Source organism: Sus scrofa, chromosome 17 (genome assembly GCF_000003025.6).
Source record: "Sus scrofa isolate TJ Tabasco breed Duroc chromosome 17, Sscrofa11.1, whole genome shotgun sequence".
In the NCBI taxonomy this organism is placed as follows: Eukaryota; Metazoa; Chordata; class Mammalia; order Artiodactyla; family Suidae; genus Sus; species Sus scrofa.
The window spans coordinates 48,534,328-48,560,133 of record NC_010459.5 but is presented as its reverse complement, the minus strand read 5'-3'; the positions used below and the strand labels follow the sequence as shown (position 1 = coordinate 48,560,133).

The 25,806-nt window shown below is 49.8% G+C and overlaps 1 protein-coding gene across 11 annotated transcripts in view; it reads left to right on the top strand.

Annotated features, from left to right (window-relative positions):
• Window positions 1–25,806, top strand: part of ELMO2 (engulfment and cell motility 2) — a 40,974-nt gene that overhangs the window by 7,532 nt on the left and 7,636 nt on the right. For 5 of the 11 annotated variants that reach the window (XM_021078300.1, XM_021078302.1, XM_021078303.1 and 2 more), the window contains 14 exons: window positions 5,347–5,476; window positions 5,782–5,822; window positions 6,292–6,364; window positions 6,742–6,792; window positions 10,724–10,905; window positions 12,423–12,522; window positions 13,525–13,676; window positions 16,039–16,117; window positions 19,218–19,268; window positions 23,101–23,223; window positions 23,519–23,653; window positions 24,251–24,355; window positions 24,441–24,549; window positions 25,235–25,371. In XM_021078300.1, the coding sequence (XP_020933959.1) occupies window positions 5,399–5,476; window positions 5,782–5,822; window positions 6,292–6,364; window positions 6,742–6,792; window positions 10,724–10,905; window positions 12,423–12,522; window positions 13,525–13,676; window positions 16,039–16,117; window positions 19,218–19,268; window positions 23,101–23,223; window positions 23,519–23,653; window positions 24,251–24,355; window positions 24,441–24,549; window positions 25,235–25,371 (1,416 nt within the window). In that variant the 5' untranslated portion in view covers window positions 5,347–5,398. Of the gene's footprint in view, window positions 1–5,343; window positions 5,477–5,781; window positions 5,823–6,291; window positions 6,365–6,741; window positions 6,793–10,717; window positions 10,906–12,422; window positions 12,523–13,524; window positions 19,269–23,100; window positions 23,224–23,518; window positions 23,654–24,050; window positions 24,135–24,250; window positions 24,356–24,440; window positions 24,550–25,234; window positions 25,372–25,806 lie in introns of those variants that run through there. The other 6 variants (XM_021078301.1, XM_021078304.1, XM_021078309.1 and 3 more) reach the window with 5 other exon arrangements.

The following is a 25,806-nucleotide window of genomic DNA, read 5'->3' as shown; positions in this document are numbered from 1 at the left end:
GGAGAGCTGTGTGGATATATAACTGTGATGGGACAGGGCAGGAAGGAGCCTTCTCAGAGCTGTGAACAGAATGTCACAGGAACACTGAGGCCCATCGTCTTTCACCTTGCTAGGGAACTGTGGGGAAAGCTGAGACTGGTACACAGAGGATGTGACATCTGAGCAGGGCTTTGAAGTTTGTATACGAGCTCTTCTGACAGTCAAAGGAAGGAAGAGAATGTGCAAAGGTATAGGAGAGGAGGAAGAACATGACCTGCCTCATAGAAATAGCAATAGAAACAGCCCAGGAAGGTCTGGCTAGACTGTGAAGGACTGGGCATCACGCAAAGGAGTAGGGGTCACCTTTAGACAGTGGGCTTCTCCATCCGTCACAGTGGTGAGCTCTTGTCGTTGGTCTCTGAGCCTCGGTGTGTTTCAGCTCCAGGTCCAACAAACCCAGATCCTCCATGAAGCACGTGCTGTGGGTACAGGGCCACCTGCTATCACGTGGCTTTCAAACAGCCAGACTGCCTGAGCTCAGATTCGGGCTGTGCCACTTACTGTAGCTGCGTGACACTGAGCATGGTACTTAATTTTTCTGTGCCTCCATTTTCTTGTCTGTAAAACGGGGTAGTGTACTGGGTTCCGTGTGGCTTAAATGAGCTAGTATGTGTCAAGCCCTTAGAGCAGGGCCTTGGCACTGTGTAATTGTCAGCTGAAGTCATCATCCTTGTCAAAGGAGCTATTGTGTAGAAGGCAGAGAACTGACTTTGAAGTCCTGGGACCCTGTCTTGAGACCCAGGTCTGATGTGATTTCTTTCTTTTTGTGTGGGGGAGGGGAGGAAAAGAGGCACGTGGGAGACACGTTTTTCAATCCATCTGAACTTCAGTTGCCTCTGTAAAATGGAGGTGACTTTCAGGGTTCGTGTGGGCATTAACAAAAATAATGCTATAGACACGAGTTATCCAGTATAAAGAGGCTGTCTACACATCACTGCCACATACAAGATGACACCTTTAAAGTCACCACCTAACTGAACTGTTTTGAACAAACCAGACTGATCTAAGTGGGTTTCGCTCATTATTATTTCAGCCGGTGTTAATTAAGGGCCTGCTCAATGCCATCGTATGCCTATTATGCTTCTTTCTAGTCAGCCCGCCATTCAGACATCCTTCTTCAAAGCTGGGGGTCAGCCTTTGTCTAAGGCCCTTTGTTGCAATGAATAGGAATGCAGGCTAGGTTAAATTAAAGGAGTTTTATTGGCAGAATCCAGGGAAATGTCAGGTACCCCAGGTGTAGAAAGTCTGGCCATAGAATCTGGACAGTCTTCAGGCAGTCTTTTTCCATCTCTTTCTGAGACTTTGCGGTTTCTAGTTTCTGAATTCTTCGTGCCGAACAGCTTCCTCTGCGAGGCTCTTGGTTTTTGTTCCTCCATGTCTTTGGCTCCTCGTGGCACGTGCTTTGGAGCTGACCATGACCTTTCTGCTCTAGGGGCCGTTGTCATCCATCTGCCTTACTCTGTCTTTCAGCTCAGGAAAAAGAATTGGATTAGTCCAACTAAGGTTGGTCTCATCAGCTGTGGCCTAGGTGGAGAGAGTGCTGCTCTGTACACATAGGTTGTCTGGGTATTTGGGGAAAGGGCAAAGTCTCTGAACGGGGGTTTATGGTATCTGGAATAGTCCTGGCGGTTGCAAATCCCCACGCTTTAGAATGGTTGTGGAGTTCCCTTGTGGGTTAAGGATCTGGTGTTGTCACTGCAGTGGCTTGTGTCACCACTATGGATGGTGGGCATTCGATCCCTGGCCCAGGAACTTCCATATGCCACAGGCATGGCCACCAAACAAACAATAAAATAGATAGGAATTTTTGGAACAGACAAGAATCACTCAGGGCTGACTTTAATAAAGAAAGAGCAAATTAGGAATTCCCGTCGTGGCTCAGTGATTAACGAATCCAACTAAGAACCATGAGGTCGTGAGTTCGATCCCTGGCCTTGCTCAGTGGGTTAAGGATCCGGCGTTGCCCTGAGCTGTGGTGCAGGTTGCAGACACAGCTCGGATCCTGCGTTGCTGTGGCTCTGGTGTAGGCCAGCGGCTACAGCTCCAATTCGACCCCTAGCCTGGGAACCTCCATATGCCGCAGAAGTGGCCCAAGAAAGGGCAAAAAGACAAAAAAAAAAAAAAAAGCAAAATGCCATATGGGGTCAAAGTAAAGTATAACCATAAAATAACAAGCTTTAGCTTTGTTTATCTCCAAAGACAGTATCCAGAAAAGGGTTCCAAAAAATATGATTTGTTTCTTAGTAGCACCATTGAAATAAGGGTGTAGCTTCTTTTGGAGAGGACTTTGAAATGGACAATGCTTGTTCAGATTTTTAAGTTCTACTTTAGAATCTTAGGCGTTTTACACACGCTTTTGTTCAATACTCTCCCCTCACAGGAGAAGAAAACTTAGACTTGGGTGAAAAGGACATGTATACATCTCCTGGGCGTTCAGTGATGGAGCTGTGACTAGGTCCTGAGCCCTCCAGCTCTGAGTCCAGAAGCTTTCCTCAACAGGGAAAGTCATCCCAGCCCAGCGCTCTTCCTATTGTGCCTCTGCACCTTTTTTTTTTTTTTTTTTTTTTTTGGTCTTTTGAGGGCCTCACCCACGGCATGTGGAGGTTCCCAGGCTCGGGGTCGAATCAGAGCTGTAGCGGCCGGCCTACATGCACCACAGCCACAGCAACACGGGATCTGAGCTGCATCTGCAACCTACACCACAGTTCACAGCAACACCAGATCCTTAACCCACTGAGCGAGGCCAGGGATCAAACCCGTGTCCTCATGGATACTAGTCGGGTTTGTTAACAACTGAGCCATGACAGGAACTCCTGGGCCTCCTTACTTTAAAAAGAAGAAACTCAAGAGTTCCTTGGTGGCTCAGTAGGTTAAGGGTCTGGGCTTGTCACTATAGTGGCTCGGATTACTGCTGTGGTACAGGTTTGATCCCCGACCCGGTGACTTCTGCACTTTTGGAGCAGCCAAAAAAAGAAGAAACTAAGTAGCAAATGGTCTTAAAGGCCAAACTGTTCACTTCCACATCTATGAAGTACAAAAGCAGGCAAAGCAAACCTATGGTGATGGAAGTCAGAGAAGTTGCCTCTTGGAGGGCTGGAGGGTGGGGGTTAACAGGAAGGAGGTAGGAGGGAATTTTAGGGGGTGTGAAAATGTTCAGTGTCTTGTAGGTGATGGTTTCAGGAGGAGGTTTATATGTGTGTGTATTTCTATTATATATATTTTTATATATACACACGCATAAGCTCTGTGCATTTTATTATATGTAAATTATATTTCAATTTAAAAAATGATCTCACAATCGTACAGTCATACCTCCTAATTATGACAGACTTGGATAAGGATTCCTGCCCTAGGCATCCGGAGATTCATGGTACCACCCCTGCTTTGCTGTGTCACCAGAGCAGAGCATCTCAACAAGACTGCTTCTGATGGGCCCATTTCTTTCTCTTTTTTTGGCTTTTTTTTTTTTTCCTTTTTATGGCCGCACCTGCTGCACATGAAAGTTCCCGGGCTAGGGACTGAACCAGAGCTACAGCTGGGGCCTATACCACAGCCACAGCAACACTGGATCCAAGCCGCACCTGTGACCTACGCTGCAGCTTGGGGCAACACGGGAATCCTTAACCCACTGAGCGAGGCCAGAGATCAAACCCGCTGAGCCATCTTTTCAGAGGTTTGTTATGTGTTTAGGCACATAAAAATTACCTGTGGAAAATTCAGCCTGGAGCAGCAGCAGCTGTGGAAGTTCTCAGGGCCATGAGGCCAGCCCACTTCATCTTCAGGCTTGATTTCGTTGCAATGAGCAGACATTCAGGCTAGCTCAGCGGCGGGGGGCAGAAGGGCACTGACCCACAGTCAGTTCCCCGTTCTGTCCCCTTTACTCTTATTAGCTGGGTGAACTTGGGCAACGTAACCACACTGAGCTTCAGTCTTGTTGTCTTCAGGTGGAGTTTATAATCCTGTTCTGCCTGCTTCATAAGGCTGCTGGGAGGCCCCAGCAGAATGAGTGGTAGCATGTTGAGAACCCTCTCCTCTACGCAGCCATGTTCTGGAAGGGCTGGTATTTTGGGCAGTTGACTTCTGAAGCAGCCCACTCTGATCAGGAAATGGTTGTGAGTGCCTCCCTTTTTCCGAGGCCTGAGGAATTATAGGGGAAGGACCCACCTCACCTCTTTGACAGAGAGGTTTGTACTTACAAGGCTGTGAGAACTGACATCTGTGTTTGGGCTGAAAAATTGATGGCATCCATGCATACCAGCATAGCGACAACGATGCTGCATGTTCCAGGAGGGGCCAGCAGTCTCCATTGGTGAAGCGTGAATTGTGGGCGAGTGGTTAAACCTGGAGGATGCAGGAGAAAGGTCTTTTTCACTAAGAAAGCGGCCTCTCCTGAACCTGCAGGCATGGAGTGTAAACACACATTGAAATAAGAAATCAGTGGAGTGACTTCGCCTCATCAGACCTCGGAGAGAGAATGCTTTCGCTGCGGCTTGGAACACCACTCAGCTCGTAGAGTTGCCTAGGATACTGGTCACATGGGCCCATCTTCCAGACTTGTTCAAAATGGTTTATTTTCCTCTTTTGGAGAGCAGTGGGGGAGGGGTCAGAGGTACTTCCAAAGCCTTGTCCTCCTCTGGTGGGGCCTTTGTGGGGGTTGCCTCACCTCCCTACACTTGACCTCTCAGAGGCCCTTGCCCTTGGCAGTTGGGATTAAAATAGCATTTCCTGTCCCGCTTCTGTTCTCCATTTTCTGAACTCTGTGCCATCCCACACAGAGGGGGCTCTGCATTGTGTCCCTTGGTGGAGCAGGAGTGGCAGCAATAAGCAGGGAGAAGAAAACAAGAGAGCATGTGGCTGGGCCCTGCTGACTCTGGGATCTTTCCAGGATGACTGAGGGAGCAGAGCAGGCTGGCTCCTTCAGCTACCTGCTCAGCCAGGAGAAGGCCGGGTCTATTCTTCGCTGTCTCTGGGCGTGTGCTTCCTCCTCTCAAGGTCCCAGGACAGGACTTTGCAGTAAATGTGCTCCTCGACCACGGAGTCCTCCTGGCCCTTAAGCTGAAGTGTCACGTTGGCAGATCTTGCTGCTGGCTTATGTGCAGTTGATAGATAGGTTTGTCCCATTTCTACTTGCTGATTTAATCTAAAGAGACAACAAGCCCAAGGAAAGGTTGTGGTATGATCTAGAAACATTCGAACTAAGTAGTGCCATATGTTTCTTTGGACACTCTTTATCTTCCGTTTTTCCAAAATATACGAAAGTGAAAAATGAAGACTTTTTCCTTTTTCTGACTCTTTCTCCCCCAGCAGCTGTGTGTGTATGTGTGCGCGTGTGTCAGAGAAGTAAAGCCCAGTGGGAACGATGCCGCCACCTTCAGACATCGTCAAAGTGGCCATCGAGTGGCCAGGTGCTAATGCTCAGCTCCTCGAAATCGACCAGGTAAGCTGTGGAAGTGAGAAGCAGCGAGGCAAGGAGAGGAGTCTGGGGATTGCATGACAGAAGCTGTCTTTAGGGGGTGGTCAGGAGTAAGAACCAGCAATAGGAAAGCCGAGCCCTGTCCTGCCCAGTGGAAGGTTGGTCACCATGGCCTGGGAGAGGCTTCCTCTTTGAGAAAAGCTCTCAGAGAAGAAATCGGTGCTCAGGCCCCTGGTTGACCCCCCCTGCCTGGCAGACCCTCTTGTCAGGACCTTGGCACTCAAAGGATGTAGTTGCTGGTGAAGAATCTCTCTCTCTTCCTCTTTCAGAAACGGCCCCTGGCGTCCATCATCAAGGAAGTTTGTGATGGGTAAGTTGAAACTGCCCTCATTTTGGACAGTGACAGGCTAAAGAGAGGGGAGCCCTGCCAGACCGAGAAAGGAATTCTGCTGGAGGATCTGCGTTACTTGAGTCCCCAGTACAGGGCTTTTGTGGGTCGTTGTCTCACAAAGGAGGAATAGCAGGTGGCGATGTCCCTAAGGCCTCCTGTGAATCTTTAGTTTTTCCTTTAAGTCCTGGAAGGACCAGCCTGAGGTCCTAGTGGGATCTGAGACCCGCGCTGAATTATATGTGCTACCTTTTGTGGTGCCAATCTTGGCAGAAGACTGAGAGGGTTACTATTTAACATCTCAATCCAAAGCTTTTTTTTTTTTTTTCTCCTGTTCATCAAACCGACCACGCAATCCCTTAAGCAACTCTATTGAAAACTATTTATGTGCAGCTTCTAGACAGACCCCCAGGCATGGCCCAAGTGGCAGTACTCGTTTTCTCTCACACAGGTGGTCGCTGCCAAACCCGGAGTATTACACCCTCCGTTACGCAGACGGCCCCCAGCTCTACATCACCGAACAGGTCAGTACAGGGAGAAGCGGACCCAGTACAGACCTCGCTTTGAAGTGAACCATCTGCGGGGGCGGCCCTGTTTCTGCTCCTCACATTCGGGGAGCATCCACTGACCGGTAAAGAAAGAGCTGCTTCCTGGGCAGGGCAGAGAGTGCCGGCCCTTGTTCTCTTCTGGTGGCTGGAAGAAACGTGTCTTCTCCTTCCTCAGAGGTGCCTGAAAAGGATCTGAGAAATTCTTTGCCAAGAAACAAGCAGGAGAAGAGGGCCTGACTGAAGAGTCTCAGTTACAACTACTTTTAAAATAACAGAAAGTTCTTGTCGATTCAGCCTGCTTGAACAATTTTAATATTTTATCTTAGCCACTCCTTTTTCTCTTCACTCCCCAGACTCGCAATGACATCAAGAATGGGACAATCTTACAGCTGGCTATCTCCCCGGTAGGTATTCTGCCTTCTTTTGGAATTCCTTTATTAGACAGGCACATGTGAGCACCTACCATGGGCCAGACTCCGTTCTAGAAACTAAGACTTGGGGGTTCAAGAGTCAATCTTTGCTCTCACAGCCTAGTTGGGAGGAAACAAATAAATACAATATAAGGTCTCTCTCAAGGGCCTTAAGAGAGAGTTGCTTAGGGAGCTGTGGGAACTTAAAAAAGGAACCACTTAATTCAGCCTAGGATTCTCAGAAAGCCTTTCCAGAGAAGGGGCCCCTGAGCTCAGATGCTGAAGAAAAAGCAAGAACTAGCTGAAGAAGGAAGACAAGGAAACCTATTCCAAGGAGAGAGATGTGCTTTGTTTGGGGGAGCTGGGAGGGACGGGCGGCTGAGGGCCTGGAGCAGTCAGCCAGAAGCCAGTGGAAGGTTCCTGGGTGGCCTGTGTATGGGTTGGACTTTATCCAGAAAGGACCATGGGGACATTGAAAGATTTTAAGCAGGAACATGTATGTGTTTAGATTTATATTTTAGAAAGATCACCTTTAGTGACAGTGTGACAGATGGGCTTAAAAAAGGAAGGTTGATGGCAGGGGGAATCTTTGAGAAGCTGATGAGCAGTGTTAACAGCCCATGAATGCCATGGCACTGGAGGTGAAAGGGTGGGCAGGAAAAGTACCGGTGAAGAAGGGGGTACCCTGGCCAAGGAAGGAATGGGAGAGTCCAAGACGGCCGCCTGACTTCTGCAAGACCAGCCCTTCAGGGTCCCTAAGGAGGCACCCAGAAAGGTAGGAAGAAAGCAGGAGCCTGAACTGGCTTAGGAGCGGAGGGCAGGCAGTGTCAGGCTAGAGGACAGCGTGGTCTGCAGCGAGCAGAGAGGCGGCAAACTGAGCACAGAAAACTGTTGGTCTGGGGGTCAGCCGGTCACTGGTGATCCTCGTGAAAAGCGTTTGGGTGGGATGGCTGGGAGGCAGCCAGATTGCCGTGAGCCGAGTATGAGAGCGGTGGAAAAGTGAGGACCTTGTGTTTACCACGTCACCGGGAAGCTTCATTCAAAAGGAAGTAGACAGAGAAGGTACTAGCTCCATAAAAAGAGCTTAAACATTCATGTGTTTTAAAATCAAAGTTTGACAAAGATACAATGTAAGGTCTCCCTCCCACCCCATCCCTCGTCCCTCCCCTCGTGTAGACGGCTCCCCGCCTCCACTGAGCCTTCACAGTTGTTAACTTCTGTTGCAACTTTTTATGTGTCCTCGAAAGTATGTTACGATGGAAGAGAGGAAGGTTGACAGTGCAGGAAAGAGGGAGTGAATACCGGGTCAGGATGGGAGGAGACCCGAGCCCAGGTGGAGGGACTTGGCCTGACTGCTCGGCCCGGAGAAGGACCGGTAATACGGGGGTAACTTAATACGTTTGTGGAAGGGCTGCTGAAGGATTAGGGACATGATGGCACCTGTTTTCTTGAGGAGAGGGCTGGTCTATCTAAGAGGAAGGGTGTGCAGAGTAATAACAGCTAGGATTTGCTGAGCACCTCCTGTATTTTGCTAAATACCTTATATATATGGTGTGGCTTAATCTTGACAAATCCTCATGAGATGAGTACTTTTTTTTTTTTAATAAGTTTTATTGGGGTGTAGTTGACTTATAAATTAGTACTCTTGGTTAACCCTAATTTTTCAGACAAGGAAACTGAGACTTAGAGAAATTAAGAAACTCTCCAGTTGCCATCAGCTCTAAGGGCGGTGGAGCTGCCTCTCACACCCAGGTCTGGCTGACCCTAGGCCAGTGTTCTCAGCAGTGTTCTTCTGCTCTCTTCTCTCCTCCTGTACTCTTCTCGTCCGGAAGACTTCATTTCTCCCCACTAAGCTCTGCTAATTTAATGTGCACTTTTATAGAGGTGCCAAAGCATTTCACAGGCCTCTCGCACAGAGCAGTTGACTTTCCCAGGAGCACATCTCTCTGGAGCAGGAAGCAGCGGCCTGGAAATACTATCCTGGGAGGAAAATTAACATTTGGAGTCTGAAGGTTCTAAGTGTGATGCAGACCAGTGCTGTTCAAATTGTGCTATCCTGTGACATTTTCTCACGGTGCCCAGTTTCTCCACCTCGGAGGTAACGGAGGATTTCTGTGTCCTCGAGAGCAATGTGCTCTTTAAGGGCCATCTTAAAGACATGAAGTGGGAGAAAGACAGGCAGCCTGACCCCTTGGCAGCAGCAGAACCTGGGCTCCAGTCACTTGCTTGGCACTGTCAAAAAAACAGAGACCCCACAAGTGATTCTGCTCTTCAGACTCTTCCATTCCAACTGAGAACATTGACACACAAAAAATAGCGAATGATGAAATGGTAAATTTTGAGTCACTGACTGTACAGTTAATAAGTTCAGCAACAGGAAAGATGAGTGAACACGAGAGGAAGGGTTGTAGTTGTAATTTGCAGGAGGCAAGCGTCCCACTAGGAAAAGTTCGTGTGCTCAGAGGAGGCTCTCTCACCAGCCATTATTTTCAAAAAGCCGTTTTGAAATCCGCTGCTTCCAGCCCCTTGATATTCTTAAAGATTCCCCAGGGCTAGGACTTTGAGGAGCAATGATATAAACTTGGAGAGAAAGTTAAAAAAAAAAAAATTGTCAGGGGAGTTCCCTTTGTGGCTCAGTGGAAACGAACCTGACCAGTATCCATGAAGACTTGGGTTCGATCCCTGGCCTCGCTCAGTGGGTAGAGGATCTGGCGTTGCTGTGGCTGTGGTGTAGGCCAGCAGCTGCGGCTCCAATTTAACCCCTAGCCTGGGAACCTCCGTATGCCACAGGTGCAGCCCTAAAAAGCCAAAATGAAATGAAGGAAGGAAGGAGAGAAAGAAAGAAAAAAAATTGTCAGGCTTACCCCATTTTCGGATGGAAAGGAACCTTAAAGGTCATCATAGTTAGTTCTCCACCCTGTGCAGGAATCCCTTCTCTAGCATCTTTGGCAGTTGGTTGTCCATATTTTCCTTGATTGCTTCTAGTGACTGAGAGCCCAGTACTTCAAGAGATACCTCTTCCACTGTCTCCTGGCTTTAGTTAATAGAAAACTCTTATGGTCACCAAAGGAGAATGGAGGTAGAGGAAGGATAAGTTAGGAGTTTAGGATGAGCGGATACAAACTACCACAGATAAACTGGAGTTCCCGTCATGGCACAACAGAAACGAATCCGACTAGGAACCAAGACGTTACAGGTTCCATCCTTGGCCTCGCTCTGTGGGTTAAGGATCCAGCGTTGTCGTGAGCTATGGTGTGGGTCACAGATGTGGCTTGGATCTGGCATGGCTGTGGCTGTGGTGTAGGCTGGTGGCTACAGCTCTGATTCGACCCCTAGCCTGGGAACCTCCATATGCCACATGTGTGGCCCTAAAAAGACAAAAAGATAAATTAAAATAAAATAGATAAACGGCAAGGTCCTACTGTAGGGCACAGGGAATTATATTCAGTATCCTGTAATAAACCATCATGGAAAAGAATATGAAAAGGAACGTAGACATGTATAACTGAATCACTTTGCTGTACAGCAGAAATTAATACAGCGTTATAAATCAACTACACTTCAAGTTAAAAAAGGAAAGAAAAGAAAAACTCTCCAATGTTGAACCAGTACCTGTTTCTTTGTGACTTGCCCTAGTTAGTGGACTGCCATCCTCCAGATCTTTCTTGCATTCCCTTGGTGGGGATGTTTTTAATCCATAGACCAGAGTGGTACAGAAAGGATGTACATAGCTACAGGTTGGTCTCGGCCTACTAGCAGTTTGCTAACTGGTCCAATAAACGTTTATTTAGCAAATCTTAAGCGGTGTGAAAAATGACTTCCGCCTTGGGCTTGGCAGTCCACAGAGAGGCCCCTGTGAGCTATTCACAGAGCAGTGACCTGCCCCAGAGAGCAGACGGCATCTGTCTTGTCCCTGGTCTCACAGTCCCGGGCTGCACGCCAGCTGATGGAGAGGACCCAGTCATCCAACATGGAGACCCGGCTGGACGCCATGAAGGAGCTGGCCAAGCTCTCTGCTGACGTGACTTTCGCCACCGAGTTCATCAACATGGATGGCATCGTTGTGCTGACGCGGCTGGTGGAAAGCGGAACCAAGCTCCTGTCCCAGTGAGTATCCCTGAGGTCCTGTTCAGGGGCTCTCAGATTCATGACACTCGAAGGACAGCCTAGTCTCCTTCTCCATCGAATCAGATGAGCAGTGTGCCGGGGCCCAGTCCACGCTGAGGGATAGAATTCACCATTGTGGTATGAAATGGTGTAGTCTAGTTGGGCTCTCACACATTAAATGTACTGTGTCAAGTGAGGAGCGAAAGTCGAGGCCAGAGGAGTCGGGAAGGGAGAGAGAGGTTGGCTCATGGCTGAAATCACTTCTGGAAAACGACTGGCCCGATAGAGGTTAGTGAGCAGACTGTCCGTGATCAACTAGAGCAGTTGTCTGTCTGTCCTTAACCACACCCCTGCCTCCCCCTCCCAGGCACCCCCAGCTCTGTACACAGACTCCTGGGCACACAGACACACTCCCCCTGCCCACCTGCCGTCTCCCTACCGTCATCTTCACGGGCGGGGGATCCAGAGCTTTGCTGAGCACCGTCAACATCTTGGTAATGCTCCAGCACCAAGGTGAACGTGTGCTGTTATCCGCAGTGAATAAACAGATGTTTAGTTTGTCTTCTAAGCTCATGGAACCTAAGCTGGCAGAGAAGGGGTCAGAAATTTTTCAGCCAATGAATGATCTATTGAAATCTTTAGCCAAACCAAGTGACTAATCTTGGGTATTAAGGCTTGGATTTTCCAGCTGCACTGAAATCTTGAAGCCTTTGGCTGCCACCAGCACTGACCCAGGAATTCTGCTGTCTCCCAAGAGTGCAGGATTAGACTGACTTTCATTTCCTCCTCTTTAAAATGGGGGTGACACTAACCTTGTGGAACTGTCGTGGGGAGTATGGTTCATGAGAATAGGTCCGAACATGCTTTGTAGATGGCAATACCACTTGTAAATTACAGAGCACTGTACAGATGTGTAACAGACAAAATGTATAAAGAGGAGAGACAAAGGGGAGAAGACATTTTAATCCTTGTTCTCTGTCAGCACTCTGGTAAGGGTTTCACATGCATTGTCATTTTGCCCTCATCACAACCCAGTGAGGTTAAGGCTGCAAGATGAACTCAGTTTTCCAGAGAAAGAAACAGAAGTTTGAAAAGATGCAATGTGCACAGGCAGTTGAGCACATGTCCCAAGTCTGCCCTCTGCGGCCCCTGGGCCTTAAAGTGAACCTGGAACATAAGCTCCCCCAGGTGCCCCCACCAAGTGTCGGAGTTTGACAGAGATCTGCTATCTTTTTTGTTCTTGGGAAACGGATAGGCGACTGTTTCCCTGAGATGCTGCAGTGCGGAGAAGGAAAGCCTAATCACCCGGCAGCCTTTTGTCAGTGACAGATCCCGGGGCGGGGGGGGGGGGGAATCTGCTCCACACCTGGCGTAGGTGTGCACAGGGGCCGTCACAGCGGCCTCCGCTGATTCTCACAGGGTGCTTGCACTGAAATCCCTTCCTGTTGTGGCTGCCACGCTTGTGTTCCCAGGTTCTGAATCTTTGTATTGTTTTGTGTGTGTGTCGCACGTCTCAGCTACAGTGAGATGCTGGCATTCACCCTGACTGCCTTCTTAGAACTCATGGACCATGGCATTGTCTCCTGGGACATGGTTTCAATCACCTTCATTAAGCAGGTGAGGCCTCCAACAGTCTGTCTTTGTTTCCTCCCTGGTCGCCAGTTGTTCTGTAGGTTTGAGGGGAGATGCAGCCAACACGGCTGTTCCAGTGAGGGCTGACATTCTGTCCCCAAGGCCAGATTTTTCATCTTCAGGCCCTGGCCTTCCTGTGGCTCCTGGAAGATGTACTTGGTTCTGCTCACAGGGCTCCCGGAGCTCAGTATGACCAAAGTGGAACTGGACTGTCAGTGAGACCTGGGATGGTGGCTGCCAGCCAGCCAGTACATCCCTGTGTCTTCCGACCTGCTTCCTGAGTCCTCCCTCCTCTTAGGATTAAAAAAAGAGAAATGTTCGTTTTATTAGCCTTATATTTACTGGTCTGTCTTCTGTTTACAAATCTGCAAGGTAGCCTGTTCAATTATCAGACTGAACTTGGTGGGAACAGATACTTCCAGCGTTGTCCTCCTTTCTTCTATAAGAAGGGGCAGTGTCCACTCAGACAGCCGGACTAAAACCAAGGGATGATATGACCTGCTGACCTAGAATTGCACCTGTCTTTGGCCTGGGATATTGAGACGTGCCCGATGCTGGAGATATTTAGGCAAAAGTGAAATGGTCCTGTATCAAGGATAGTAATAATGGGGCTTGAGAAAGGGATTAGAGAACAAGACGTTGAGGTCCTTGCTGCATCTCCGAGTCTCTGCATGTATGTGGAGAGCAAATGAGATCCCAGCATCAGGAAGATCTGCCTTTTACACGCAGCGTTTTCACACCTGAACCCTTATTTTGAAAACAAAGGATTAAGCCCTTAGGTTTAAGGAAACACAGTTGATTGGACACCGTATCTGGGGGCTCCCTGGCACATCGGCCAGTGTAGCACATACCATTGTCCACCTGAGGACACCTGTCCAAATGGGGGCAGCACGCCTAAGAGGAGAGCTTGGGCGGGTATCTAAAAGCTAAGCCTTCAGCTCTCTCGGGCCCTGAGCTTCCTCACTGACCTGCCCTCTCTGGCTTTAGATCGCAGGGTACGTGAGCCAGCCCATGGTGGATGTGTCAATCCTGCAGAGGTCCCTGGCCATCCTGGAGAGCATGGTCTTGAACAGCCAGAGTCTGTACCAGAAGATCGCTGAGGAGATCACCGTGGGGCAGCTCATCTCTCATCTCCAGGTGTAAGTAGAGGCCCTGCCCAGCCTCCCTTCCCCACCTGGTCTCTTCTCCCCTCTCACCTCTGCTCAAGCCTTCCGTCCTCCGTCTGCTTTGCTGTATTCCCCGATGCTGGTCTGCTCGTTCATTCGCTCATCACCTCGTCCACAACTGCCGGCGTTCCTCCCGTAGTTGAGACCCGTTCATGCCATGTTCCTGCTTCAAACCCTCTGTATCTCTCCTTGCCTCTTAGGACTCAGTGGTGTTTCTCCCAGGCTTCCTCTACACCGTGGCCCCAGGCAGAATTAGATGCTTTCTTCTCCATGGGTCAAATTGTCTCTGTCCCTGTGAGAATTATATTTATATAAAATACTATACTTTTATTATCTGTCTCCTGATTTAAACTTTGAGCTCTCTGGGAACAGGGACCAGTCATTTTTGTATCCCTTGCTTTGTTTAAGTTGAAGCTCAACTAGTATTTGCTGAATGAACTCTTGCTGAACTAAAGTTTGCTCTTGGAGGGGGCAGCAAGAAGTATCGTCTAACGCGTGAGTTCAAGTCCAGGTATCCGTTCAAATCCAGGCTCCCCTGGGTCTTGGCCTTCAGCAAGTTACCTGCTCTCTTCTGACCTCAGTTTCCTCATCTCCAGTCTGGGGTTAATCCTCCCAGCCTCCCAGACTTGGGAGGCTCAACGGAGATCAAAGGTCTAGCGTGGTGGCCAGCACAGGATAGGTATTCCATAAATTCAGGAGATTTGGGGTGGGAGCGTTGTTTTGTTTTTTGCTTTTGTTTGTTCTTTAAGAAGCTTTTTACCTCCTCAAACATTTTACCAGATAGTGAACAAAAGCCGAAGACAGACGATCCCTTAGGAGCCCTGTTCCTCTGTTCTCCATTCTTTTTACTTCACACTCAACCACTGCGCACCATTCAAGAGGACTAGACTTCCCCAAACAAAGGTGGTGATGCTGCTGATTCCCTTCTGACTCTTGCTCCCTTACAGCCTGTGGGACGTTGACAGAAGAACACCCTGCTGGTTCCCGGGGAAGCCAGAGCTCCCAGGCGTGCTGGTTTATGGCAGCTCTGTGCTCAGCCTGCCCCTTCCCATGAGTCCAAGTAAAAAGAAAGCACAAGGAGATTTGCAGCTCTGATTTCTCCTTGTCTCTCCTCTAAGGAATTCTTCAGCCTCTGCTTTCATACCCCAAAAGCCCCAAAGGTTGGCGGAAGCGAGGGGGACATTACCAACTCAGATGAAGAGCTCTGCTTTTCCTGACCTCAGATTGACCTCTGTTTCTTTGTTTCAGTTACCTCCCTAGGGCTGATGGAGGATCGAGGCGTTTCTCAGGGGTCAGTCTGAATGCTTTCAGCCCACTACTGTCCCGAGAAACTATGTCCTCTGCTGCTGGGCTGAGGGACACTTAGTGTCCTCCGTTAGACTTCCACGATGCCCCCACCCAACCAGGAAGCCCAGCAGCCCCTCTGGAAAGAGAGCCACAGAGTGCACCCACCACGGGGCAGGTGGAAACCCTTGTCAAGGGTTTCCAGAGAAGGGTTGTAGTTACTGTGTTTACTTAAAGTAAGTTCGTAGTTGAAGACTTTGAAAATACAGAAAAGCACAAAAAGTAAGTCACTTGCCCATTATCCCCCCTCCAGACATAACCACTGTTCACATGAAACTGATTATCCCGCTGGTCTTTTTTTCTACGCATGTTTTTAACAAAGTTGGAATCTTCCTACACAAATGGTGCGTGCCTTGGCTTTTTTACAGAATCATAGATCTTGAACATACCCCATGTCAAAGAATCTTCTCAAAAGGTCGTTCTAATTTTTTTGGCACTCCAGAAATTCCTTTGAAAAATCAATAACAGCTATGGACTCTTAACCTCCCTGGAAAAAATATATAGTCAACCAGCTACATGGACTAATTGCTGCACTATTTTTAGGGTTCACAGACACTCTAAAGCCATCTCTGATCCCAAGTGAAGAACCTTTATGCTAAAACATGGTTTTTAATGACTGCTTTGGAGTTGCTACTGTGAACATTGGGATTATTTACCAAATGTAACTCTTTTTTTAAAGAGTACTTCAGTGAAACATCTTACCAGTAATGCTGGCACAGCTCTCTGATGACTGTCTTTGGAATAAATTCCTGTTTATTTGGATATATAAATTATATATATATATTTAAAATTTATAAATTCCTTCGGATAAATTCCTGTTAGTGGAATTGCTGGGACAGGACATCTGCCCACTTTTTTTAAGGCTTTTGAGCCTTCACCTCCGCTTATGATTTGATTACAGTCTATGAATGATTGTTTTAAACCATCTCTAAGGGTCGTCTTGCTGGCCTGTCTTCTAATTTCCCTCTGCCTTCTTTCTCCATTGACACAGCTCCAACCAGGAGATTCAGACCTACGCCATTGCACTGATTAACGCACTTTTTCTGAAGGCTCCTGAGGACAAGAGACAGGTCTGTGTCTGCCTTTTCAAGCTTTTTATCTGGGCTTTTCCGAGAGAAAACTTCTCACCCACCTAGTCATTTTCCAAGAGTCTTTCCTCCTGTCCCTCTGTGGCCAGAGCCCGTCAGAGGGGCTTTGCTAAGGACGACCCAGGGGAGACCTAGGAGGAAAACCAGCTGGGTCTTAGGTCAGAGCAGGGGGCCTGCAAACTTTTTCCTCTCGAGGGCAAATAAATAAAATATTTTTCTTCTGGTGGCCTTTATGGTCTCTGCGGCAACTATTTAACCTTGTGACTGTAGCCAAAGGTAGCCCCTGACAAGAGGCAGACAGGTGGGAGGGGCTGTCTTTCCATAGACCTTCCAGACACAAATAGGCGACAGGCCTCACTTGGCCCTAGTGTGACAATCCCTGGGCTAGAGGATCAAGGAGCAGGGACAGGAGATCCCCTGAGTCCAAGGAGATAAAAACAAAATGTGATCTTTGCTTAAGGAAGCAGGAGGGGAGGGGCTTAGCTCGAAGTTTCAAGTATGAAGAGCCTCTGAACCAGGTTCTAAACGTCTTTCTCCCCTAGCTGTGTGACATGATGCAAGTCACCCGACATCTCTGAACCCCTGTTGCCTCACCTCTAGTATGGGTGCAACAACGTCTGCCCGTTTATTTCATAAGGATGTCATATCCCTACTTTACGAGTGAGGAAACCAGGAGTCCGCTGGGCAGTAGAGTCAGCAGGGCCCTAAGAGGCCAGGGCCCTGAGGCCGAGAGAATACTTTTCCTGCCACTGCTGGGCAAGTACTTTAGCCTCCCTGGGTCTCCATTTCTCTTTCTGTTAAATGAAAAGACCAGATTAAAAGATCTCTAAGGGCCCTTCCAACCCTACCATCCTAGATTTCTCTGGTAAAAGCCCAAGGGATGTACGAAAGAAAGACTGTGATCCTCTGTCAGTACCGTGGGCTCAGTGAGTTGTGGTTCCTGTGATCATGTACCAAGTTCTTGGTAGACTCTGGTGGGAGGACCAGGAGCATCTGTGGTTCTGTCTGTCCTTGTCCTTCTTGGATGGCTTGCTCTGATAATCTCTCCCTTCCTAGTCCTGTTTTGAATGTAAGCCGAAAGCTCATTCTTCCATCTGCTTCTCTCTGTGCTTTTTGCTTTCTGCCGGCAGGACAAGCACCTTAATCCTCTAGACCTGCCTGTCACTGTAAGTAGCGTTGCCGTGTGGAGAGGGGCCCCGCGCTCTCCCAGGTGGGGAGGTCAAAGCTGGGCAGGAATCTCACGATCTAATCTAGTTGTTCAGGGAACTTGAAGACACAGGAAGAGGTTGTGTGCTGTAAATCTTGTTTGTCAGGACACTCAGAGGAGCACTGCAGATCAGGGTCACACAAAGGATTAAGGGAATGGCGCCCCAGGGAGTGTGGCCCAGTCTCTCCTCTGTAACCTGCCCTCACGTGGCGCTGTGCCTCCGCCAGGGAAGATGAGATTCAGAAACAGCCTGTGACTTTCATCTAGATGAGAGCAGGTGCATTGCCTTCCAGCTTGCTATAGCCAAGAGTGAAGGTAAATCCATGCCCTTTTGGATGCTTATTAGTCTGTAGGAATTGGAAAGGTTTTCGACAGTTGACTGAAGGGAATTCGGATGCTTGTTTCTTGGTTCGAGGGAGCTCAGAGAGGTCAGCTTGGCCGGGTGCTTCCCTGGCACCACAGAGAAGCCTTTGCTCAAAGGCCTTTATGTTCGGCAGCAGACCGCTGTCAGTTACCCTCTTGGTAAGTGTCTATAGCAAGATTTAATCTCGAACCGGCCTCCCATAGCTGCTAAAGTAGTTTCTAGTCTACCTTTTCCTGCCAGCCAGTGTGTGCTCAGGGGATGCGAAGTAAAACTTCATGTTTCTGGCAGTGTCAGCCATTTGGAATATGGCTAGAAATCTAGAAGCGAGAGAAAAAGGCCTTCCAGCTCTGAGAAAAATGCTGGGGCTCACAGATACTGCTCCAGAGGAGGGGTGTGACAGCTCCCTCAGGCCCTTTGATTTAGAATTATCTATAAAATTAAATTAAGGCAGCAGTTTAGAAAGTGAAGTCATACTAATTAACATTATAAAAAGTGATGGCTGACATTGGAAGGAGGAGACAGAAGAATTATGAAAAGCTGTCAGAAAAATAAAAAGCATTGTAATCTGGGACCATTTTGTTTAGGGGAAAACAGCTTCCCCTCCCAGGAGCTCCTTAGGGTATTGCAGTGTCACAGCACAGAACAATAACCAATGTGGGGTTTTTGATGAAGCCAAGTCCTCAGCACTGATTAAATTATAATCATGGTTATCCCTTCAGAAATAAAGAAGTGTATATATTTTTAGAAGATTTGCATAAGAATGATCAAAATAATGGTTCTGAGAGGACCCTTAAGGCTTCATTCCCTGGAAGATTTGCTTAACTTGGGCTACTTTATTTCTGAGTGTGCTAAATAAATAAAGTGTTACTGTCAAAACCGGATCAAATATAATAAAAACAGTGACCCTATTATGAAAAATTACCCCAAAGCACCCAACACATTGTTCTCTAAACCGGCCAGAAGTGAGTCATGGAGCACTTGCTGTTTCGGCGTGTCCTGCCCCAGCTCTGTGTGCTGGCGTGTTGCTGGGGGGCTGGAGGGGGATGCTGGGGCCCAGGCTCTTTCCTCTGTTAGGAGTCAGGGTTTCATTAGAGTCCCTTTCAGCCTTGGCAGTGGTTCCGGTCTGGGACAGTGCATGTGGCTTGGGACCATCATGCTGCTCTGTGCCCTGTGCTCATTGTCCATCGCCCGGCATCCTTGTAACACAGTTGTCTTGTCCTGAAGCAGTTTTTGTCCCTCTCTGAAGATGACTCAGTCGATTGTGCCATTGGGAAAGGAAGCCCTGTTTGCGTTAATTTGTACTCGTGAAAAAAAATGTGCGGGAACTTTGTTCAGCGTGTAAGGTGCATATTTGATAGTCCGTGAACTTCTTTCCATTTGTCCACTTTTCATGTGAAAGGAAAAAATGTTCAGGGAAAAAGCTCCAGCGCCATGACGTCACCTTCCTCTTGACAGTTGTCGCAGCTGCGTGCCTGCCGCCTTGTCTCACGTTCCCTTCTTCTTCTCAATAGGATATGGCCAACGCATTTGCACAGAAGCACCTTCGGTCCATAATCCTCAATGTGAGTTCCCAGAGAAAGCTATGTTTTTACTATTAGCAGCAATTATTACTATTGTTATGGTTGTATTATTATTACTGAAGTTACTGTGGAGTGGGATGGACACTCAGAGGGAACTTACCAGTAGGTACTAAATACTTTCTAAGCTGGAGAGCCTGTTTTGTGATCCTCTGTAAGTCAAGCTGTCTCTAGGAGGCCGTCCCACCAGCAGTTGCAGAGCCTCTAAGAAGGTGCTTAACCTGCTGTACCGTTCGCTGCCCCACAACTCCAAAAGTTTTATCCAGAGGGCATGTGCTACAACAGGCACAGAAGAGGAATTCATTCAGCTGACACCAGTCGGAAGCCTGGGCTGTGTGGGGCCTGGGAGGTTTCAGAGGCAGAGCAGTCAGTCCTGCTGGAAGGAGAGATGTCGGGAGGCTTTAGAGGCGTGCCTTCAGACGAGGCTGAGGATAAGCAAGCAGACCAGTCAGGAAAGGGATTCCTCCAAGACTGTGACTGGGTAGAAGGCGGGCGAGGATCTGTGACGAGGCTGGAGAGGTGGCAAAGAGCAGATCAAGCCGGGCCTCAGTCTTTTTCCCAAAAGCCGTTGAGGGGCTCTCAGAGGATTGTGAGATAACCACACTGGCATTCAGAAAGATCCCACTACAAGACCTGTGTGTTTCAGGGGGTGGGGTGAGGCGAGCAGAGCCAGCTCTGGTGGGGAAGGGGAGGCGTTTGAAGGGAGGTCTCAGTCCCTGTTCCACCTGGGATGCGAGGGGGGGAGAGGAAGGGGGGTCGAGGAGAGCCAGGGAGCTAGGTTATAGGAGGCCTTCTTATCAGTTATCAAAACAAGATAAAACTGGGAGATCAGAGTGAAGGCAATGAAATGAGAAATCAGGAGTCAAGAGTGGAAGGCTTCGCAACTCTGAACGTGAACTTTGGAGTCAGCAGCCCCTGCTCTGCAGGTAACCAATCTTTGATCTTGAGCAACTCACTTAACTTCTGTGGGCTTCGATTTGATCATCTGGATGTGCGGACCAAACGAGCTAATATATATACAGGGCTTAGCAGAGTACCTGGCACTTGGTGAGCACTCTGCTCACATGGGCGCTTCCTTCACCGTGAAAGCGATACAAAGCTGGTAGAGTTCAAGGAGCAACCATGAGCACTTGCGAAGCAGAGCGACCAGCTGCTCTAAACGTGCAAAGCCCGTCAGACTTCACCTCGCAGACCTAGCACCTGCCCTCAGGCCATCTCCCAGGCCATCTCCCAGCCGGCAGGAGGGATCTGACCTGTCACACAGGCCCCCACATTCTTGTCCACATGCCAAGTGGGCTGTCCTGCACGTGTGGGAGTGAGGAAGAAACTTTAATGAATTTCAAGGCTTATTACTTACCCGAATGGGGTTAGAAGTTAAACTCTAACTTTCTGGGCCAAGCTGGTGAACAAGCAAAGGTTCCGTCCACTGTAGAAGGCAGTTAGGACTCAGCACTGAGACAGTCTGCTAGCGAACGGTTAATGCATGCTCACGAAATTCCGGGGATTTAACACGATTGAGCCAGAGCGCGGAGACGTCAAGATACGTGACAGTCAAATAAGACTTGATCAGACTGGAGCTGTACTTCTTCAAGCCATCGATGGCTAGAGTAATCACCCCCCACCCCGCGATGACATCTCTAAGTGTGCAAAAGGGGGGTTAAAGTGAATGAAAACCAATATCCCATTCATTTTAACCTCTCTTCAGAGTGGTTTTATGAATCATGGAGCGAGATGGGGAGGAAGGAGGAGGGATGGACAGACAGGGGGGAATCAGAATGGCAGAGGGAGGGACACAGAAAGGAAGAGGCTCAGAGTGAGGCACAGGAGGTGGCGGAAGTAGCCGAGGCAGGACAAAGAGCCTGGGCAGTGAGAGGGTGGGGTGGGGAGGAGGATGAGCAGAGCAGACTGGGAGAAGTAAGCTTGGGAGACAGAGGGACACATACAAAGCTGAGAAGAGAGAGAGCTCATGCTGGAGAGAGGGCGAGGGCTGGGGGTGTGGGTGGGGAGGTGAGGGCGCGGCATGCATGCCACGGGGCGATCAGGAGCAGCGCTGGCCAGTGGAACTTGTGGAGGTGTGTCCAGAGTGGTAGCCCAAGCCACGAGTGACTGTCGAGCCCTTGAAATGTGTCTAGGGCACCTGGGGAACTGAGTTTGTAATTCTTTAAAATTTCAGTTTACATACCATCTGTGGCTTGTGGCTGCTCTATGGGGCCGTGCAGATCTAGAGCAAGAAAGAGGCAGAGAAGGGAAGAGCTCTCTGGAGTTGCATGGTCGGGAGAGGCAGTTTAGAGCACCACCATCCAATGGAAATACAACGTGAGCCACTCGTTCCACTGCACATGTTCTAGAAGCAGTATTAAAAAAGGAATGGGGGAATTAATCTTGATGATATAGTTCATTTAAGCCAGTACATCTAAAATACTATGATATCAACATGTAATCAACAGAGAAATTATTAATGAGGTATTTTACCCTTTCTCTGTTTGTACTAAGGTTCTGATAGCCAGTATGCATTTACAGCTACAGCACATCTCACTTTGGGCCCGCCACACTGCAGGTGTGTGCACCGGCCCCATGTGGCTAGTGGCTACCAAACGAGACTGCACAGGCCTCAAGAGGTTGATCTGGAACCAGAGCAAGCTCTAGAGAGAGCTGATCTCAAGTTAGAAGGCTCTGGAGTCCTGCTGTCCAGGAGAACTTCCTGTGAGAATGGAAATGTTCCACATCCCCTCTAGCATGCGCAGTGGCCACTAGCCACCGAGCTTGCCGCCCTCAGTGTGGCCAGTGTGCCTGAGGACCTGCAGCTTTACTTGAATTAGTTTTAACTGACTTCGATGCATGTGGCCACATATGGCTCGTGGCTGCCGTATTGGACAGCACGGCTCTAGAGACAGAGCTAGACTGGGTAGGAACCCAAAGGTGGCGCATGTGAGAAACTGGGCAAGAGTCTCACTTGGACAAGGAGAGGCCAAGAATGACAGGATTTGAGATGGTGGGTGAGACAGAGGGTATGAGGAATTCAAGGTAGCAGGCAGCAAAGAGCAGGAGGCTACCGTGGTCATGGGAATAGGCCCAGAGAGAGAGACGGGAAGGGAACCCGTGCTGGTCAGATGGAGGGACAGATGGGGGACTGGCAGGCAGAACAGGACAGAGATGGAGCATGAGAGGAGGAGAAGGACCCCTCAAGGTGGGTGGGCATCAGGGAGGAGGGAAGGGGGGCAGGACAGAGTCAGAGGAGAGAGCGGGACAAGGGGACACCGGATGGGGGACAGACACAGTGAGCGGAGGGAAGGGCAGGAGACCAGTGTGAGGGGGATGAGGGGGTCGGACAGGGAGCGGCAGATGCCCCCCTTTGAGTAGGTGTCCGGAGGTCATTTAAGAGAGTGATCTTTTCCAAACCTCTCCTTGGTGGGGCCGTCCAAAACAGTTTCTAAGGGAGAAGAAAAGAATCGTACTGTCCAGCTCCACAAGCAGATCCTCCACGCACACTGTTGTCCGGGCGGTTGGCATGAGGTCCAGCCACTGACCTCCCACGTCATAATCTTAACAGGGCAGCCTCCACCCCACTCCACTTCCCTGCCCAGGGGGGTGCAAGAAAAAAAGACGCTGCCCTTTGGGCCGGCAGTGAATCATCTCCGCCTAAATCAGGCCCATTCGTGTTCTGTCGCCTTCTAGAACATAAAGTCCCTTGTGGGGGAGGAAAGCCCTACCTCTTGCCCAGCAGACCTTCTTCCTCACTGCATGGATGTGACTCTTCAGTAGGCGAAAGTCAGTCCAACCCACCCCCACCCCCGCTCCCTGCCTTGGCTTTTTCCAGCATGTGATCCGAGGGAACCGCCCAATCAAAACCGAGATGGCCCATCAGCTGTATGTCCTGCAAGTCCTGACCTTTAACCTTCTGGAAGAAAGGATGATGACCAAGATGGACCCCAACGACCAGGTAGGCTCTCAGCAGGACAGAGCTTTCCTGGCTCGCATTGTGTGCGCTGCACTTTATGTCTTGAGCACCCGCTGTGTGCCAGGAACCCTGCGGGTTGTGTCTGCTCTGTGCCTCATCGTGATCCCTTCCTGCTGGGAGACTCTCTGGGCCAAGCCCATCTCTGTCCAGCTAAGGTAGAGGCGACTCCTCAGAGTCGATCAGGACCAGAGTTCTGCAGGGAAAGCCCGACCCGCTCTGCTTTCCTTGCTCCTCTTGGTTAGCTGACTCACCTGCTGACTGTCTGTTCACCTCCCAGGCTCAGAGAGACATCATATTTGAACTGAGGAGGATTGCATTTGATGCGGAGTCTGACCCTAGCAACGTCCCCGGGAGTGGGACTGAAAAACGCAAAGCCATGTACACCAAGGACTACAAGATGCTGGGATTTACCGTGAGTTCCCCAGAGCCCAGACACTGGTGTCTACCTTCCCCCCGATGGGAAGCAGGGGCCCACCCAGACAGGAGCCCACCCAGACAGCGCCCTGACAGCTCTCCCTCAGCATCACGGTGGTCCTGGAACAGATGACCCTAGAGGCTGGAGGGGCCTTGACACTTGGCTTGCCCTGGCTGTGGCAGGTTCACCAGGTTATGTGCAACTCTGGACCCTATGAAACACTCACCTGTAGGAGGGCCCGGCAGGGGGGGTCGGCCAATGGGTGGAGAGGGGGCCTCTCCCCAGAGCAGCTATGTTCTTTGAAAAGCTGGAGGGGGTATTTTGTGATAGGCTATAGCTTGAGGATGGGTTCATTCATTTAAGTACATATTGGCCCCTACTCCGTGCCCAGCAGCACTGTATGCACTGGGGATACAAGACGGGCAGCCGCAGTCCAGTGGCCGCAGTAGAGGTGGGCACGAGACAAGAGCTATGACAGGCAAGTGTGAGGTGCTAGTGGCATGTGGCAGAGGGGCAATCGGGCTTCCCCTCAGCTGAAACCGAATATGGGAAGGCTACTGAGTCTCAGATCTTTATTTGTCTTTATTTCTCCAGAACCACATCAACCCAGCAATGGACTTTACCCAGACTCCTCCTGGCATGCTGGCCTTGGACAACATGCTGTACTTGGCCAAAGTCCATCAGGACACGTACATCCGGGTAAAGGTTGGGGACCAGCCCCCTCCATGCGGATGCCACATCGCCTGCCTCCCTCCCTAACCCTCCTTCTCTCTTCCCCCGACAGATCGTATTGGAGAACAGCAGCCGAGAAGACAAACACGAGTGCCCCTTTGGCCGCAGTGCCATCGAGCTCACCAAAATGCTCTGTGAAATCCTACAGGTTGGGGAACTGCGTAAGTCTGTGCAGCGCCGCCTCCCCCTTCAGCCGTTCCTTGTACTCAGAAACCTGGTGATAGAGTCAGGTGTCTGTGGGACTGCACAGCCTTATTTTGCTTTTGCTTCTTCTTTTATTTTTGTCTTTTTTAGGGCCGCACTTGTGGCATATGCAGGTTCCCAGGCTAGGGGTCGAATCGGATCTGTAGCTGCCGGCCTACACCACAGCCACAGCAACATCAGATCTGAGCCTCGTCTGCGACCTACAGCACAGCTCACGGCAATGCCGGATCATTAACCAACTGAACGAGGCCAGGGATCGAACCTGCATCCTCATGGATGCCAGTCAGATTGTTTCTGCTGAGCCACGACAGGAACTTGCCGCCCCGCCCCTGCCTTTTTTTTTAAACCACTGAGTGAGATGTAATCCATCTTTGCCTTGTTTATGGGCGTCATGGCTGGGGCTTGTTTGAGCTGGTGATTTGAGCATGTCCAGTAGCTGCGCTGCCATCCACTCACTCCTGTGTTAAGGGCCAGCTGAGCCCGTTTGTACCCAGATTGAGCCAGATCGAGAGAAAGCGCCTGGAGCAGAAGGCTAAGGAGGTGGAGGCGGGCCCATCACACCCTCACCAGGCCCGGCCCGCAGTCTGGTTTAGCTCCCCTGGACCTCGGTGCGGAGGATCCCAGGTTTCTCTTCTTCCACAGCAAACGAAGGCCGCAACGACTACCACCCGATGTTCTTCACCCATGACCGAGCCTTCGAGGAGCTGTTTGGAATCTGCATCCAGCTGTTGAACAAGACCTGGAAGGAGATGAGGGCCACAGCCGAGGACTTCAACAAGGTCCGTGTGGCAGAGCTCTGAGGCCCAGGGCTGAGCCGTCCCAGCGCAGCCCGTGACAGGAGGCCAGAGCCTGAGGAAATCCCTGAGCTGGAAGCCCATGGGGTTCTGCGACTCTGTGTCACAAGACAAAGGCATTGAGAGCCTCAGCCCCTCAGTAGCCCTGAGCATGTGTCTCCCCCGTAGTGCCCTGGGCCCTCGTTGGCCCAGTGGACCCGTCCGAGCCCCTCCCATCTTCCTGTTGGACAGGAGAATAGTGTAGCAGTGAAAGCTCTGGTTTACTGATCACTGGCACGTGGTGGTCTTGGCGCCAGGTCGTCGTCACCCAACCTTCCCATCTTCCCTGTTGGGTCCCCCTGGGGCTCCTTCCAGCAAGGTAGTCTCATAAGCTGCCCCAAGGCAAGAATTTAGTGTCTGTGTCTTCAGATCTATGTGGCC